Below are 18,421 nucleotides of genomic sequence, written 5' to 3'. Positions count from 1 at the left end.
CTCAGGAAAAAAATGTCTTTCAAAATATTACTGCTCATTGAAAATGAACTTGGTCACCCAAGAGCTCTGATGAAGTTGTACAATGAGATTAATTTTGTTTCATGCCTGCTATCACAACATCCATTCTGCAGCCCATGTATCAAGCAGTCATTTCACCTTTTGAGTCTTATTATTTAAGATCTAGATTTTGTAGGACTCAAGCTGCATAGATAGTGATTCCTCTGATGGATCTGGGCAAAGTAAATTGAAAACTTTCTGGAAAGGATTCACCATTCTAGAAGCCATTAAGAACATTCATGATTCTTGGGAGGAGGTCAAAATATCAATATGAATAGAAGTTTGGAAGAAGTTGATTCCTACCCTCATAGATGATTTTGAGAGTTCAAAACTTTAGTAGAGGAGCCATTTGGGGGCAGGAGGGAATTAAGTGAAATCACTCAGCATGGTTGTATGTTTCATCAGTTATGTTTATCTAGCTGTGTTCATACATTATAATTATAGGGAGTAGGATTTCAACACAATTGGAGCATTGCCAGGTGAAAGGAGAGGACAGAAAAGGAAAGTTGAGACCATAGTAAGAGTCAATAGTAAGGGACTCTAACCTTTAACCTACAGAAAGAAGAAAGGGGTGATTATAGTAAAGAAGAAGTAAGATTAATGGATTTAAGTCCTATATGTAATGAAGAATTTTGCCTGCTTGAATAAGGGCTCCTTAGTAAGTGAGTGTGGAAATAATGCTAGAAATATAGAATGAGTCTTGAGTAAGACCTTAGGAATCAAATTGAGAGGACTGGATGCATGCAGCACACATTGTATTTGTGGAGGCTGAAGGCTTCAAGAATGAGAATAATTTTAGGAGTAGTGATATAGAGAACCATAGGGAGGTGCTACAATCTTCACAGAATTTAGTATGCTCCCAAGGTTGGTACATGGCTGCAAAAAAGGAGAAGTTAGAGTTGATACAGTCTAATGGTAGATGCTTCCAAGGTGCTAGGTATTTTACTAGCAGCTGATGTTCTGTGGTTGTGTTTTAAATCCTACTGAGGATGTGTCACAGTGAGGTTTGGGGAGAATGGGGGAACACTACCAAATATAATCAAACTCTCTAGGCTTTCCTTAAATTCTGCTGATAGCAGGATTGTTGCCAGTGTAAGGGTGGGTTTACCAGGAAAATTTCTAAACTAAGTGTGTGTGTGTGCGTGTGTGTGTATAGTCTTTCAGCCTGCTAAGTTCTGAACAAAAATGGACTTGTAAACAACCAAGCAACAAAATGTGAGTGATTCTCAAAAAGTGTGTTTGCCCAAATTTGTTCCAAACTAGGTTTTATAATGCTTAAAGTTTTCCAGTTCTTTTGGATTAAATATTGTCCTACCCCTGCCATTGTTTAAATCCAAACATTCCCGTGTGGGAGTAATTCTTACCTTATTTTCCTGGGGATGTCTTGCATATTGGGAAAATGTATATAAAGCAATTAGAAAAATATAAAATATTATAAAGATGGAATAAAAGCCGACTTGATAAAATTGTATAAGTGATGAAACCTAGTTCTTGCCTATTCCATCCACATCTGCTCTCATGAAACTGGTTTAACCTTGTTGACTGATCTTACTTTAAGTTCAAGGCCACAAGACCTCCAGTGGGCACTTAATGCTGCCTGACAAGAATATGACCTTTCCTTAGTTCATTCACTCTGCCACTCTCTAAGAGGACTATTCCACAGCATCTCCAATCCCTACAAACCTCTAAGACATCTCCCCATCCTCACTCTTATCTAATGACCTTAGTTAGTACTTTGAGGAAACTGAAGCCATAAGAAGAGAAATTCCATAGACTCCCATAAGGTCTTCCCACCTAATCACATATGTACCCTTATAGCCTGCCAACTCATCTTTTATTATAGGTGAGTGAACTCTTTGTGTCCCTCCAGTTGTGCAATATACCCGTTATGGCAGTTTGAGATTATTTGTGAGTCCTCAAAAAGGGAAAGATTATGTTTATAAACTGGACTGTTCCTCTGGGTGTAATACTCTTTGATTGTATTAAATTCTAAGGTTTTAAGTTTACTTGATAAAAGATTATTCGACCACATCAGTAGGGCATGATTCAGGGTTGAGTCCCTACCCCTTTGGTGGGCTGATGTAAAATGGACACTCACATTGAAGAAGCCACAGGAAGAGAGAGAGCTGCATAGACATGGCAGAGGAAAGAATTTTGATCCTGCAGCCCCGGGAAGAGAGATAAGCCATTCGCCTAATAGTTTGCACCCATAGCTAAGAAAGCCCAGAAAGAGCAAGCCCTATGCCAGCCAGCCTGGAGCTGAGGGAGAGAAAGCTGAACCCTCACAGAGATTGGCAACAATCTTGCTTCAACATGTGGCAACTGACTTTGGTGAGAAATCAACCTTGAGTTGGACTCTTTATGGCCTGGTAACTAACTGTAAGCTTCTACCCCAAATAAATACCTTTTATAAAAACCAATGGATTTCTGGTATGTTGCATCAGCACCCCTTTGGCTGACTAATACACCCATCCCCACCTCTATTCAGGAATATTTTTCTGAAAATTCTTGCTGTTGCCAAGATCACCAGTTAGTCTCTCTCTAGTGGATCATATCCATCAGTATGCAAACATATTTTTCCCTACGTTAAAAAACTCCTTTGTGATAGTAATATTTGTTAGCTTGATTGTAGTGAGTTTCGTGTGTGCATAGATATTTCAAAACTGACAAAAATTTTATGCTTAGAAAGTATGCAATTTATTGTACTTCAGTTATACCTCAATAAAGTAAAAACACAATCACTGTTCCTACCACCTTATACCCAATTTCTCTTTTATCCTGTACAGCAAAACTCCTAAAAAATGTTGGCTATATTTACTGTCTCTATTTCTTCTATTCTTATTCTTTAACTCCACTCCTATCCACCAACACACTTAGTTTGCAGGCACTTGCAGACCTTATTTTCCTCCTACTTCATAAGAAACTCGTGGGTAGTCTCCTTTGCTGGGTCATCCTGTTCTCCATGGCCGCTTAATGTTGGAGTGCCCCAGGGCTCAGCTCTTGAACAGCTTTTCTTTTCTAGTCACTCATTTTCTTGGTGATCTCCCACAGTCTCCTGGCTCTACACAATGATGACTCCCACATTTATTACTCAGCCCAGAACTCTCTCCTATATTCTAGACACATATATCCATCTGCCTACTAGGCAACTCCACTTTGATATACAGTAGAAACCTCAAACTTAATCTATCCAAAATTCAGCTCCTTAATTTATTGCAAACAAGTCTTCCCTGTTTTAAGTGCTGTTGACTCCATTTTTTCAGTTACGCTGGTCCAAAACTCTGTACTGTGCTTGGCTCCCTTATTTTATTTATATTGCATATTCAATTTGTTACCAAATACTGTTTCCATCTCCCCAATATATCCAGCATATGGTCACTTCTCAAGACATCTCTGATATGACCCTGGACTAAACCATTACTTGGAATAATGCAATAGCTTCTTAACCTCTTGTCTTGCTTTCACCCTTTGCCTCACTACAATCTATTCTCTATATTGCATCTAAAGTAATCTTTTGAAAATATAAATCAGAGTTTGTTACTCCTTTACTTAAATAATAAAATCTTCCAATGTTTCCTCAGAATAACTGCTGAAACTCTTATAATATTTGATAAAATGTTCTCTATATATATGATCAGCCCTCTCCTCTCCCGTTCTGACATTTATTTCTCTGAGCTTACCTGCTACTACTGCCCATCTTTCACCTCACTCTGACACCCCAGCCTCACTGCTGTTCTTTAACTATACCAGGCAAATTCCAAACTTCAAACCTTTGTCATTCTTGTCCCCTCTGCCTGGGACAGTCTTCTCTTAGATAGCCCCATGACTCTTCCTACCTTCTTAAATTCTTTGCTCAAATGTCCCCTTCCCAGTGAGGCTTCCCTGACAACCCTATTTAAAATTATACTTCCTTTTCCTAGAACACCTGATTCTTCTTTTCCCCACAGAATTTATCTCTTCTGACTTATATAATTTATTTCCCTCTAGTATGTAATTTTCCAAGTACAGGGATTTTTTTCCTTTTTATTTCCTGATGTATCTTATACTCTTAAAAGAGTTCCTGACACACAGTTCCTGGTATAAAATTTGAGTAAAAGGGTATGCATGAAGACATGGTTTATAATGGGCAATGTCTGAAATAGTGTGTTGGAAATTTAAAGACATGGCATATTTAATCAACGTTCTCAAAGATTATTTTAAAACATGGAAAACGGGCTCAAGTACAACATAAAATTATTGAAAAGCAGTTTGTAAAATACTAAGTGGATTATGATTTTTATTTTGGGAAATATTATGTTATAAATCTACAAACATGTTCATGTGTCTGAAGAGGCAGAATAATCAACTGCTCCAGACAAAGCTTAAGTTTGTCCAGACTTCCCTAATCCAATTTTCTTCTGATTCCCTGTGTGATCTTGGGGCCCCTACTTAAATTACTTCATTGCTCCTTGATTTGTTTTCTTTATGCTTTAAATTGGGGCTAATTAGTACCTACCTCTATTGTAAGGATAAGAAAAGCTAATGTAAATTTATAATGTAAATGTAAGCTAATTATAAATTTATAATGTAAATGTATACAAACACATACACATACCTGTAAATGTTTCATGTGCTGTCACATTTAATCCTCCTAAAGATCCTAGAAGTTAGATATACTTATCCTATTGAGAGATGATAAATCATGCTTAAAGAGGTTAGGTCATATTCTATATATTAGAGAATAAGTGGCAAAACTTGGGTTAGATCTCAAATGTCCCTAATTTTGCATAATATAAACATAAGGTAAACATCTATCTCTGTTGTTGAGGGAAAGAAAGCTTATTTGTAAAGAAATATTGAAATCCAAAGGCATGATTAAAGCACAAAAGGATAGCCACTTGAGAGGTTTGTAGCTTATCCTCAACAGTCCCTTGTTTCACTCAAAGAGTGAAGGCAGGGAAGCCAGCAGGTCTTCTTGCCCACTGCAGAGGTCACTGCACGTTGCCGCCTGTGGCCAGAATCAGCCTCCTGGCAGGTCTTTGATAGTCATCCAGAGCCAGGTTAACTGGGATATAAAAAGCATAGTAAGAGTGACATGTAAACCTAGAATGCCAATTTAATTCAAAATAAGATATATTACTGTAGATAGAGAAGACAATATTAGCCTTGTCAGGGTCCTTGTGTACAAGCTCTGTTGTAATCAGAGAGTCTCTCCAGTGAGCTTAGAATCAGAGCTGGATGTTTTGGTTATGTGATTATATATCAGCTTCATGCTATGGTAGTCTGTAGTGAACATTGCTTCAGTAGGAAGCTACCCTGCAGGAGGACAGAGCCTTCTAAAATGCTAGCACAGGACCCTCCTCTGGACATGTTTATAAAACATGCTAAGATTTGCCTCTGTGGTTATAAATGCAACACACCCTTAGTTATTTTATTTTTAATGCTTTCAGGCTACCTGTTGGTTCCTGCTGATGGATGCATTTTTTCCCCGATTTTAGATATGCCATTGTGCTCAACCAATTGCAGGCAAGTCTTGCAGGCCAGGAAGCCATTCTGTCTCTTTCTAAGGTGAAATTGCCTAACACCATTTAGTTCCATTATGTGTGGGCTAAAAATTTAACTCTGTTTATAAGCTAATGGGGAATGCATTAGCTTCAGAAGAATAAAGGGGTTTTAGAAGGGCATGTTACTCTAGGGGCTGAGGAGGCACTCAGTCTTTGCTTAAAGTGATTCTTACTCTAGGCTGAGCAGAATCTTCATGAACTTGAAACAAAATATATACTCTTGACTCAGACTTATGGCTAAGGATGTGAACACTTTACATTTTACATTTGATAGATGTCACCAGATTGTTCTCCAAAGTTATTGTTAAACTCACATGTCAGATTATCTCCTTTCCTACTTTCTCCTCAGTATTTATAACTAAAACTTTCATGTGAGCTTTCCTCTTGGTCAACCGTTTTGCCAAAACATATGATGGATAAAACATATGTGAAATATATCATTCCTTATAAATGTCACATAACTGTGTTATCTCAGTCCCATGGATGATGAAGAGATGTGTATTACACATTTATTCATCTGCAGGGAAATGCTTCAGTAAATAATGGAGAGTTAAGTGAATGATCATGCCTGGATTTGCAGTTTATACTAAAAGATCAGTCACCATACTAGAAAAGAGATTTTCTGTAGAAATGGACAGAATTAAAGTAAGTTCAGGACATGATATGTTTTTAGCTTTGGAATGAAATCAGTATGTCACTTGAGCTCTGTGAACCTCAGCATATTAAAGTGTAGCTTATTTATTATAAATGCATGACAAGAGTATTAAGCAAAATGTAGTGTATGTGAAAGCATTTTGGGAAACACAAAACACATTTATATTCTGAGGGATGGTGAGCCTTTACTGAGGGAACTTGCTAAACCATATTATAGATTAAATTATGTTCAAATATATCTAGCACAATTGTTTTGGGAAAACTCAAGCATCAATACCCAAGGAGCCATTAGAAAGCCATTTTCCTAGTGGTGATTCTTTTCTACATTAAAGGCCTTCAAAAAACTAGTATTTGTTAAATGTATTTGGCAAATAGTTTTGCATATAGAAATCAGGTTTGATGTTTCCTTTAATTTAACAAGCATATTGTTCAATAAATGACTGACCTTATTACTGTGTCCCTAATTGGAGCCCTTTTTTTTTCTTTGGGGTCTCACAGAATTCCCTAGAGGACCTTAGAATGATTTATAAGCTCTAAATTATGTGGTTGGGGGAAAAACGAAAGAATCCACTTATATTTGCTACTCCCTGTGTGAATTAGTTTTAAAATGTGGATTTGGGCCATTTGCCCTTTGAAATTATAATTACTTTGTTGTAACTGATAGTACTCACACAGCAGAGCAAATTATCCAGTAGGACTGAGTATCTCATTGGTGGTTAAATAGCATCTCTGTGCTACTGAAATTATGAGTCTACCCTGCTATCAGGGTTCCCTCTATAAACTGCCTCAGAGTTTGACATTTAGCTTTGATTTGAACATGTGCAGTGATGGGGAGCTCACTCCGTGCTTATTGCTGGGCAATAATAATTTAGGAAATGTTCTTCTTCATATTGCACTACAATCTGTGCCCAACTCATAAATGTCAGTCACTGACCCTATTCCTGCCTTCAGATATTACACAGATTAATTGTATTTCTTTTTCCAGTCTTTTAGGAATTTTCTCTTAATTTTCTCTCTGCTAAGCATCCTAGTTTCCTCTATAATTCCTCTGGAATTTTAGAGACTATTTTTAATCCTGATTAACCTCTTTGAAATGCGAAGCCCAGAAGTAGCATAATCCATAAATATTCTGACTAACCCTTGGTAGAGAACAATTCCCTCTCTTAAACTGGCAACTTTGCTGTTACTGCCAAAAGCTCTGTTTTTAGAAATAGTTGATTCTACTGAGTAGTTGAGATTGTGGTCACCTAAAACTCCGAACTGTAATGATCTAGATTGCCCTCACTTTTTTTTTTTTTTTTGGTAGAACCAAAATAACCTTTCAAATCAAAGCACCTGTTGACTTCTACCTTAATTGTTTAGGCCCATCATTCCGGCACCTGGAAACCTTTTAGAATATTAGTTTATCCTTCATCGTTATCTTTCCTTCCAAGTTTCATGCCATCTATAAATAATACAAGCCTACTTTTCTTTGCTTTGACATGTGGTTTGCAAATATAAGCCTCCCTCCATGGATTCATTATTCATAATTCTCCACTCTATCACTTCATAATTTCATCTAACCCACCTGATCTGATGGAGAAGAGCATGAGTATTATGGTCTGCTTGGATGGGGGAGGCTTGCAGGAATAGAGCATGGAAATCACTTTTCCAGAGTAAAGAAATACATTTTCCTCTTTTATAGTCCTTCTTTTTCCTTTAACTCTGATTTCTTCAATCTTCTACTTCTTTATACTGGGCATTCTAGTCTCACATGTGGCCCCTTTTTCAATTTGTTCACTCTGCTACAGAGGAGAGAACCCCATTGTCTATTTTAGGATTCCTTTGCCTTCAGCCTTGTGTGTGCAACCCTGGCCAAGTCGGAGCTTGCTCCCAGAGACTCTTTGCTACCTGGAGAGCCTTAGCCCTGTGCAAGTGGAATGTTTTCTTACATGCTCATCAGCATTTGGCAAAGGAGGAGACTCTCCGAATTTCTTCGACAACCTCAGACCAATTTATTTTCTGCCTCCTCCAGAATTACTCAAATACCAAATGAGTGCTTAAATAAAATTCAAACACAAAGTCTATGCCTGTTTGGGGTGAGGAGAGAAAGAAATTATTAGCAGTCCTCAGCAGATATCACACATTAATCTCAGCATTACTTCATCTATAACTAAATGAATATTGCTGACAATAAATAAGAAAGGTCCTAAAGACCATTTTAAAATACAAACTAAGCAATCATCCATTATCATTTGGAAAATTACTAGTGCAAGCAGCTTTGGGGAATCAAAGAATTTGTGGTAGATGTTCTGCAGAACAGCTCTGTGATAATATGCCATCTCTTGCCTCATCAAAACTTTTTACCTGGAAGTAGTTAATATCACAATCAAATAAGGTCATGCAAGAAAACCTTCAGTGTTTATCCAAGTGAGTGATTTTACTTGAAGAAAAAGAATGAATTTCTCATGTACAAGTAGATCTATACTCTAGTGTGGGAAGACATTGAGTAATGGTTTAATAAGTTGGATATTTTAATTACTGATTTTTTTCTTTTTATGTCCAACTACCTCATATGGGCAAATCAAATTTGACAGTAGGTCATTAACACTCATTTAGAGAAAACTGTCTTGAACACAACTTTATTACTCCATAGTTATCTTAGGAAAGAAAAGGATTTGCTTTGAAGCCAGTAGAACTTTTGTAAATCCAGGGAGGCAGAAACTACCCAGCTCAGAAAATAGTGGCAAGTGGCTGAATTATTACTTTGCTTTAAATATTTCGGAGGGAATCCCAAGATCCCAAGTTAACTGGTACCATAAACCAATAATCTAGAGAATGATAGGAAACTGTAGGTCAGCGTCCAAATATCTAAAGGTAAGAATGAGTTCAGGTCTCCTGACAATGAAACTTTATGACTCATTCATTCATTCAGTAAGTATAAGTAAGAATATATTGAGGGACTGTGATATGTCAAAACATCTTTTAGCACAACACTGTCGTTATACCTTGAATGAATCACATCTTCTCTGAGTCTAAATTTCACCATCCAGGTATACCACCAACTTCCTGGAGTAGTTAGGAGATTTCAGTGATGCATGTATCTGAGACCCCAGCACAGTGACTGATTGGATGCTCAATGAAGTTTCCTCCCTTCCCCTAAACATTTAGACCTCTCTTTTTCCCATGTAATTTTTAATAATATTTCTTAATAAAATTTTTCTCCCTACAGTCTTGGGTCAATAAGAATTGTAAGTGATCTTTGTTTGCAGATGAAATTAAAGTATTTACATGTTATTACAACTGATCAAATATTTTTGCAAGGTATTCTACCAAGCCCAAGGATGCCATTCTTTGCCAAATAGCATTCCAAGCCTTGCTGACTGCAGCACATGCAAATTCACACTTTTCTTGAGTCTTTTTGTTTCAAAGAGAACATGAAGAGTGACTTCTTTTTTTGAGTTTTTCAATGAGAAAAATCTTGTAAACTAATTTTCGAAAAAATATAAAATGTATACATTTTTCCAAGTATTTGTATATGCCTTGATTTTCAACTAGTATGATATATTAACAGCATAGACCCAAGTGAAATGAAAGATCATTTTGTAGCTTAAAAGTATTGTATTATGCCTTCTGATTATGCTCCAAATTTGAATTAATTTTGAAAAACAATTAGAGGATATATCATTTTAGAACAGCTAAAGCCATATACCAAACTGTTACTTCATTAATCCAATCAATTATTTAGGCAATAAATATTAATGAGCACCTACTGTTTCTCAGGCACTGTGCCTGGGACTACAGAGGAAACTATAGAGTCCCTAACATCAAGAAGTTTGGTTGATGAGGAGAAAGATATGTAGACAATACAGTACTATAAGTAATTGCTACAAGAGAGGGTATTCCAAGAGCAGTGCTTGCCTATGAGAAAGATCAGCTAAGTCTTCTTGGGAACTGGGTGAGCCTTTACAGAGGAGGTGAGCTGAGAACAGAAGGATGAATGGGAGATAGCCAGGTAGATGAGCAGGACGAAGATGTCTGGCAGTGAGAACAGAATGAGAAAACCATAGATGACTGAGGGAGCATGGAGAGGTCAGGGAACAGGGAACTAGTATGCAGCACTGTTAAAGCATACATTAAGTAGAAAGGAGGAATAGAATGGCTAGTGAGAAAAGAAACTGAATAGGTAGAGAGAAGCCAGATCATTAGGACCTTGTATGAGACAAAAGTATGCCAACATTTTCCCATTTTACTGAAAAATTTTGCATAGAGACAGTCCATAATCAAATGAGTATGCTCAGACTTCTAAAAAAGACCAACAATATTGTGATTCCTGTGTTTACAAGTTACAGAAATGGCACATACAGATACTACAGGCCCTTTGTTTCTGGAGGTTTTAATGATTCTTGTTGTAACAGGGATGCCAAAAGAAATATTTTAACTAAATGATAGATATATCAGAATACAATAGGAGCTTGTAAGCAGATTTTGTTAATAGGTTTTTTAATAGGCTGTGATGCAATTCTTAATGGAGAAGATTTAATTATAAAAGAAAGCCTGCCTCTAATGGAAATTTGGCTGGGTATGTTTTTATTGCTCAGTGAATTAAGAGGTTTATATAGGATTACATTGTTGAGATTCTTGGAGAAAACACACAACAATGGAAACTTTCCACTCATTTTCTTTATCTCTTGCAGCAAAGCAGTGAATGTGGCAGAAATAAGTTTCACTTAAATTGAGCTTAATTTTTATAATTTCAGGGGTTAAGCATCTGAAAGGCCAGAATGAATCAGCAGTCCCTGAAGAAGAAGAAGGCGTAAATGAAAGAGATGAGCAGGGGGACCATTAATTACGGGTCAGCAGCAAGAAGGCTTCTTGGGAATAACAGAACTATTAACTTTTCTGAATATTTCATGGAACTCCACTGCTTGACTTCCAGAAGCATTCTCCATCTTTGCACTTTATACTCATACAGTAGTAACACATCTTCTGGGAAGCCCTGACCCAATTTTAGAACTAAGTAAAAACTGCTCCATATTATTTCTTATCAAGGAATAAACATTTATTTTATGGTGATTTTTCTTTTTAATGACTTAGAAATTTGCAAATATGTGAGTGTTCTAACTTTAATACTGCCTCAGCTTAATCCCTGATGTCTTACTGATATGCTTTGCTTTCTAAGGTCAAATGTAAATAGCATCATTTTAAGAGTAAACAATAAACACTAAATACATTTAGACATGTGTGTGTGTCTGGGTTTAACTTAAAAGTCTACTTTTCATTAAATATTTCTCTTTAAGTTGAGCATTTATCATGTCTGTATAAAGGACAGTACACAGTATTTATTTCAAAATGAAGAAAAAAATGCCAGATTTGATTTGAATGCCTACATTATATTAGCTTTCATGTATTAAACATCTCTTTCTCTCCAACAAGACATTAATGGTTGCTTGAAGAATGACAGAATTTACTTCATTTTCTAAATTGTGAGAGATGTATTGCCCAGCATTTCCTCTGGTTATTAAGAAAAATAGATATTGGAACTAAAATAAAATAAGCTAAGTCTGTCCTCTATGCCCCTGCCTTTATTTATTGCCATTACTTGAATAGTAATATTTCCTATTGCATCTTAATGAATTTTATAAACATTTTATAAACCTGTGATGTCATAAAATAACTTCTGTTATTTCATGCATAAATTCCCTCAGTCATTAATTCAATGGCTATTTTTTATGATCTTATTCTAAGGAAGACACTCTGCTGGGGATTATGAAAATGAAAGGTAATTCCTCTCTTATAGAACTGGCAGAAAAGATAAAACTTAAGACTAAGGCAACATTTTCCAAGACAGTATGTATTTATTGAATATGGATTTTTGATAAATCAAAGTTCTGGCCTTCTGAACAATAATAATCTGTCATGGTACTTGAATACAAAGTATCAACACCACAAAATTTAATATGGATGGAAGAATGCCCAACTTGGTATCAACACTGATAATATTAGTGAAGTTCAAATGTTTCATAGAAGAAAATAAATGAAAAGAGTTCTCAAAAATCTGTAAATAGGGAAAGTAAGACAAGAAGAAAGAATCCAAGTGTGAAATCCCATTGTGGGATTTTTGACATATCAATATTCAAAGAGGTAAAATGATTGTTTTTAATTTTCAATATGAATTATATAACAGAATAAGAGAGTTATGTGACCCTATAAGAGAATTTAGAAGAAAAAAAAAAAACACTTAGTATATCTTCCCCAAGCAAATAAATGCAAAACTCATTAATGAGTAGGTACTGTGATTCTGAATGTTACTGTTTTCAAACTTCTTACCCTTCTCTTTCCTTTTTCTTTCCCTCCCTTGCCCTCTTTCTTTCTCTCTCTTTCTCTCTAAGGCAGTTTCTTCCAAAACTTTCTGGAGTTTCCAGACTATCTGCTACGGTTGTTTGTTTGATTTCCTAAGATTCTCTCTACTTTTACCTGATTAGGCACATATTTTTGTAAGCTATTTGAAATATTTGTCTTTGGAAAACATCCCGACATCCCCCTGAGATTATCTGAGGCACCCAGAAGTGCTAAAAAACAAAATTGCCCTTCCTTTTCATTGAACAGATGCTTTTATAATTGTTTTTCAAAAGAATTCAGAGAAACAAAAGAGAAACCAAAGCTTTTGCTATTCTGTACCATCATTTGGGAAAATAAACTGTATGGATTCTGGATTCTTCTATTCTGTTTTCCACTCTCAAAACACAAAGAGTTCAAAATTAAAAGCTTAAATTTTCCTTGGGAAATGTGTTTTGACTTTCTCAGAAGTTTGAAGAAAACCAGCTGGGATAACGGCTTTTCAGTTTCCTTTTCACACAATTATAGTTTACAACAAAAATTTTTTCAAGACGACAATGTGGCTTCAGTTTGGCTGAATGGGCAAAGAAATGTTCTAACCAAAAAAAAAAAAAAAAAAATTTAAAACTCTGTTTCCCAGACCACATTTATAGTAGAATATAGTAAAATGATTAGTAGATGGGCTTTGAGTTTCCCTGATTTGGTTTCAAATTCAGTCTCTCCCAGCTTTTAGGTTCAATTTCTCCATTTTAAAAATGGGGGCAATCATACTTTCCCTACTGGGTTGCCCTGAGAATTAAATGAGATAAGATCTCAATGCTTAGTGAGCATTCAACAATTGGTGCTAACTGTTGTTAGAGTTAGGACCATCTTATCAAATGCATGACCCTCTTCAACATTAGAGACAGCAGATTGATCACTACCCATTCCTGAATAAAAAATTCAAGCTGTGCACCAAACCAACCAAAGAGCTCAAATGTTCTTTATTATGTTAATCTCTCTTACAATTTCCCTTACAATTTCATCTCTTTTTATACCTCTGAATCCTCCAGATAAACTGCATTTCATAGTCATTCAGATATTGAAGAATACTCTAAGCATTCTCTCCTAAGTGGTCTCCACTCAGGATTCAAACATCTCCAATTACCTCCAAAACTTTCAGCCACTTGCTTCTTCATTTGTTTATTGCTGAATGTAAGAAGTTTCTGTCAACTGGATAAGCTAGGGGTAATTTTCTTATTCTTCTATACATGAGGAAACTTCTATACATGAGTGTAGCAGGGAAGGGCAGAATTCTAGGCCAATGTTCTTTCTAATGTACAGTAATTGTGTAATCCTTTTTTCTTCCCAGAGTTGGTTAGAGCAAGTGTCTGTATAAACTACAAATTCTAAGACTAACTTCTATCTTTAAAATGTGTATACATTTTAAAGATAGAATTCAATATATGCCATTGAATATAGAATTCAATATATGCCAATGTTTCTATATTGTAGAAAATAAGATAATGGTAAGTTGACCAGGGATAAATTATTTTTATAGTTATAAATATTGTTATAATAAGGATTAGAAAAAAACACAAATCCAGCAATTCTCGAACCATGTTTTTATAGCTATTATTGCTTCTGATGTGGCAAGTTTAAAGTGTGAGTATATTTAAAGTAAATTTAAAGAAAAATATTAAGTATAGTAGAGGTGATATCCAAAAACTCACAAAAATATTCAATTGGCTGAAGGTTTGGAAGCAGTAGTTTCAAACTTGCCATAGCAAATAACATTAAATATTGTAGAGTTTGCTTAATTGCAAAAATTTCAGTCTATTTCTTCAGTTACATCTAAAAAGCAAATAGTTTTAAAAAACTTTAATAATGGAAAAAGCATGTCTACTGTCTACAATCAAGTGTTTATACTTACATGTAAATTTGACTGTTTGTTTTCCCTGAGGTAGAGGAATAGGGCAAGAAATGCCGTTACTTATTTTCTAAGTCTCTGATACCAAAGAACATTTCTGAATGTCCCAGCAGGTATATTACTTAATAACAATGGCTTTGTTGCTGAAATATGCCATCTGTTAAAGAAAATAAATTATTAGATCTCATAATGTCATAACATTCTTTGAAAAGGAAGAACAGTGGCAACAGAAAGGGAAAGAATCTACAGCAGACAAGTAAAGCATTCCCAGAAAACTTCAACCAAAGTCTCCTGGGCCAGAACTGTGTCACAGGGCCACCTCTTGTTGCAAGAAATAAAATTTTTAACTGGTATTTGCCCTTCCCTTGATTGAATTAGAGTTCTCTTAGTAAGGCAGAAAGGATGCATGGATATTGGCTGGCATAGACTAGTTACAGAGGTCAAGTAGTTGAAAACATGAATATTCACTAGATATACTGCCCCTTAAAAATGCATAAATTAGATAATGCTTATGATAGACCTATACCTGGATTGATCAATTCAGATAACCTTAGTTATTCTATACTATTTTTCATAGGAAATGTGGTATAATTAAGTGTACTTTAGAAAAAACCAAAATTCTGGTCCCTCATTCAAAAAATATACATGAATAATGTCTATGACAGGTTAGACATTGTTTTAGTTGCTGGAAATACAGGTATTGACAAGATAGGGTCCTTAAATCCAGGGACACTCATGTTTCAAGACCGTCAATGCCCACATAAATTAATAAATGAGATAATTCCAGATAGTGATAAATTTCTGAAAGAAAAAGTAATGGGGGCAGAGAATGGCTTCTCTTTATCATAGCTATGTGTCATTGGACAAGTCCTTTAATCATTCTGAGAGCCAGTTTTCTCAACAATAAGTATGGGAGATGGGCAGATGATTTGGTGATGCCTCTTCCACCTCTAAGATCTGTTTTCCCCCTTTAATTCTCTTTCAGAAACTACAGGCAAGCAGCAAAGGAGAAAAGAAGTAACATGACTAGATGGAAAACAGCAGCATTAGGGGAAGATGGGGGTACAAGAAGAAAAGGGTATCCTTGTATATTTGTATGACAGCTAATAGAATAAAACTGGTTGTGCTAAAAATACACATATGCATGTATGTATTTGCATTGGCATTGTAACCAATAATGTTTCTGACTTTTAACACTTCCCTTTAAAAAATAACCTACAAAATGGTGACCAGGTTTCTTAATTGTTGTGGGTTGTTTTCTGTTTCTAAGATTTAAAAGTCCTGCCTGGAAAAATTCTCCCTTACAAATCACTAATTGGATAATTTATTCTATCACACAAGCTTTGCTGCTTTTAAGTGTTGCATACCAGATTTTTCCCTGTAGAAAGATTTATGTGGCATGGTATTAAATTCTCTGGAACATTTCCATTGGGTCCTGGAGTAGCAATTTTCTTTTTCTCCTCCAGATGCAAAGTGGGTTGATAACAACCAGAAGCTGACTTGTCAGTGCTATGCTCCTACTTGAGCTTGGAAAAATACCAACACAAAACAAACACCACACCACCACCTCCTCCTCCAACTCCATCACTATGTGTTATTTGTTCCCTGCTGGACTGTCTTCTGAAGCACTTTAGATTCTGTATATATAAACATTAGCATGTTTGTCAGAAACTGTTCCTTTGCTCTATATCTTTTTTCTAATCATTTTAGTACACAATTGCCAAGTTCTTCCTTTGGATTTCATTTATTTCTCTGTATGACTAAAAGGAGGATTTGAATTTGGGTGAATTTTTTTTTAAACAACAAAAATTTATTCTCTCACAGGTCCAGAGGCCAGAAATTCAACAAGTTTCACTGGGCTGAAATCAATGTTAGCAGGGCTGTGCTCCCTCTGGAGGCTCTAAGGGAGAACACTTGGGGTGAATTCTAAGTGATTCAGTTTTTTTTCTAACATCTGGCAACTGAGCCTTCTCTTACAGTGGGGAGACTTTCAAATATGTTTCTTTGTTTTTACTTTAGTGGTGTTTTTGTTTTTTATTACATTCTATTTCTTCTTTCCTTTCTTTTCAAATTCCACTGGTTTTTTTTTTATGTTGTTGTTTTATTTTGTTTGTTTTTTTTTAAAGGAGGTGCTGGGACTTGAACCAAGGAACCACTCATACATGGGAACCCGGTGCTCAACTACTGAGCTATATCCACTCCGTCCATTAGTTTTTTAGTCAATTTAGTACCACAAATACAAACTACTATGTGCCAACTACTGGTTTAAACATCCGTTAAAAAATTGAAATAGCTATTATCACTACCACCATGCTAGTAAATATTTGATCAATTCTTTACAATTAATAAAAATGATTTTGCCTGTATTATCTCAGTCAATAATCACACTAAACACGCATGACAGGAAGGATTCATTTTATAAAGAAACTATAGTCCAAAGAAAACAATTGGTCCTAAATGAATTCATAAAGCAACAACCCTTCCACTACCTTTTTTTTTTAAAGATTAATTTTTATTTCTCTCCCCCCCCCCAACATTGTCTGCTCTCTCTGTCCATTTGCTGTGTGTTCTTCTGTGTCCACTTGCATTCTTGTCAGTGGCACCAGGAATCTGTGCCTCTTTTTTTTGTGTCATCATGCTGCGTCAGCTCTCTATGTATATGGCGCAACTCCTGGGCAGGCTGTGCTTTTTTTGCACAGAGCATCTCTCCTTGCGGGGTGCACTCCTTGCGTATGGGGCTCCTCTACACAGGCACTCCTTGTGTGCATTAGCACTGAGCATCGACCAACTCGCCACATGGGTCAGGAAGCCCAGGGTTTGAAATCTGGACCTCCCATATGGTAGCCAAATCCACTTCCCCTTCCACTAGCTTTTGATCTGTTTGAGAGGTTGTGTTAGTTTGCAGGCTAGAAAAGACCATGATTCTTAGGAACAATTGACTTTCATGTTTTTAGTGTACCACCATGACTTAAAACTAAACTTCCTAAATTTCCAGTGTAAAGCTTAGAGGGATATGGTGTTGCCAATTAGATTAGGGCAGAAAGGACAGCCTGAGTTCTACTTTAATTCTTTGGCATTGTCTTCAAACTAAGATGACTTGTGAGAAATAAAAGAAGCAAATTTGAATCACTCTTTAAATTATTCGGCTCATGTAAAAATATATTTCATGTTTGTTTAAACTATACTATAAAAATCTTTAAACATTATCAACATGGTGATGTAAGACATCCACTAGAAAAATATCCCCTCAGATAAAACTAATAAAAGGACAAATCCCACTTGCTTGGAACTCTGGAGGATGACAGACAGTGGAGAAGGACTCCACAAACACCAAATCAAAGAAAATGAAAAAAAAAAAAAAAAGATTGGTGATTCAGACTTGCCAATAGAGAGCCATTCCTGTTATGCCATCCAGGGCTTAGGAATCACATAGGGGCAGCATGGCTTGAGAATGTTCTGCTATGAAGGCAGACTACAGAGCCACTCACAGCAGCAAGTTAGAACCCCAAGCACATCCAGGCACAGGGAACCAAGTCGTTAGAGAGGCAGGGTAGAATACAAGTGACCAGCAAAGCCTGTGCATACAAAAGGGCCCCCAGGAAATAAAAGGGACCTCAACAGAACTCTTGGCAAGAGGTACACATACTCAAACATGTCTCTGACTGCTGGATCACCTAAACAAAAAATAGAACTTTTTGAACAATGATCCCAACTGCTCCCTGGGGCAGTGTGGCCTAAGGGGAAGTACTGGAGGCAAAAAAAAGTCTCAAAGGGAAAAAAAGGGGTGTTTGGAGGGTTGAAACTGAACTACTTTAAGGCAGGCTGGGTCTCAGAACTGAAAAGTATAATGAAAAAAGGGCACTGAATGAGGGTAAGAAGTTAAATCAGAGGAACTGGGGAGAAAAGTGTGCACACAAACAGAAAATATTGGTATTCTCAG

At 36.1% G+C, this 18,421-nt stretch overlaps 2 protein-coding genes across 5 annotated transcripts in view; one reads left to right on the top strand and one right to left on the bottom strand.

Annotated features, from left to right (window-relative positions):
• PPP1R1C (protein phosphatase 1 regulatory inhibitor subunit 1C) overlaps positions 1 to 15,616 on the top strand; it is a 158,885-nt gene extending 143,269 nt beyond the window's left edge. For 2 of the 4 annotated variants that reach the window (XM_004476884.5, XM_004476883.5), the window contains exon 5: positions 15,467 to 15,616. In XM_004476884.5, the coding sequence (XP_004476941.1) occupies positions 15,467 to 15,507 (41 nt within the window). In that variant the 3' untranslated portion in view covers positions 15,508 to 15,616. Of the gene's footprint in view, positions 1 to 10,993; positions 12,016 to 15,466 lie in introns of all 4 variants that reach the window. The other 2 variants (XR_009186537.2, XM_004476882.5) reach the window with 2 other exon arrangements.
• PDE1A (phosphodiesterase 1A) overlaps positions 1 to 18,421 on the bottom strand; it is a 609,100-nt gene that overhangs the window by 19,686 nt on the left and 570,993 nt on the right. The gene's annotated exons all lie outside the window — the stretch shown is intronic.

This window comes from Dasypus novemcinctus, chromosome 7, assembly GCF_030445035.2.
Source record: "Dasypus novemcinctus isolate mDasNov1 chromosome 7, mDasNov1.1.hap2, whole genome shotgun sequence".
Classification (NCBI taxonomy): Eukaryota; Metazoa; Chordata; class Mammalia; order Cingulata; family Dasypodidae; genus Dasypus; species Dasypus novemcinctus.
Note: the sequence above shows the minus strand (reverse complement) of the source record. Positions and strands in the feature narration are given on the sequence as shown.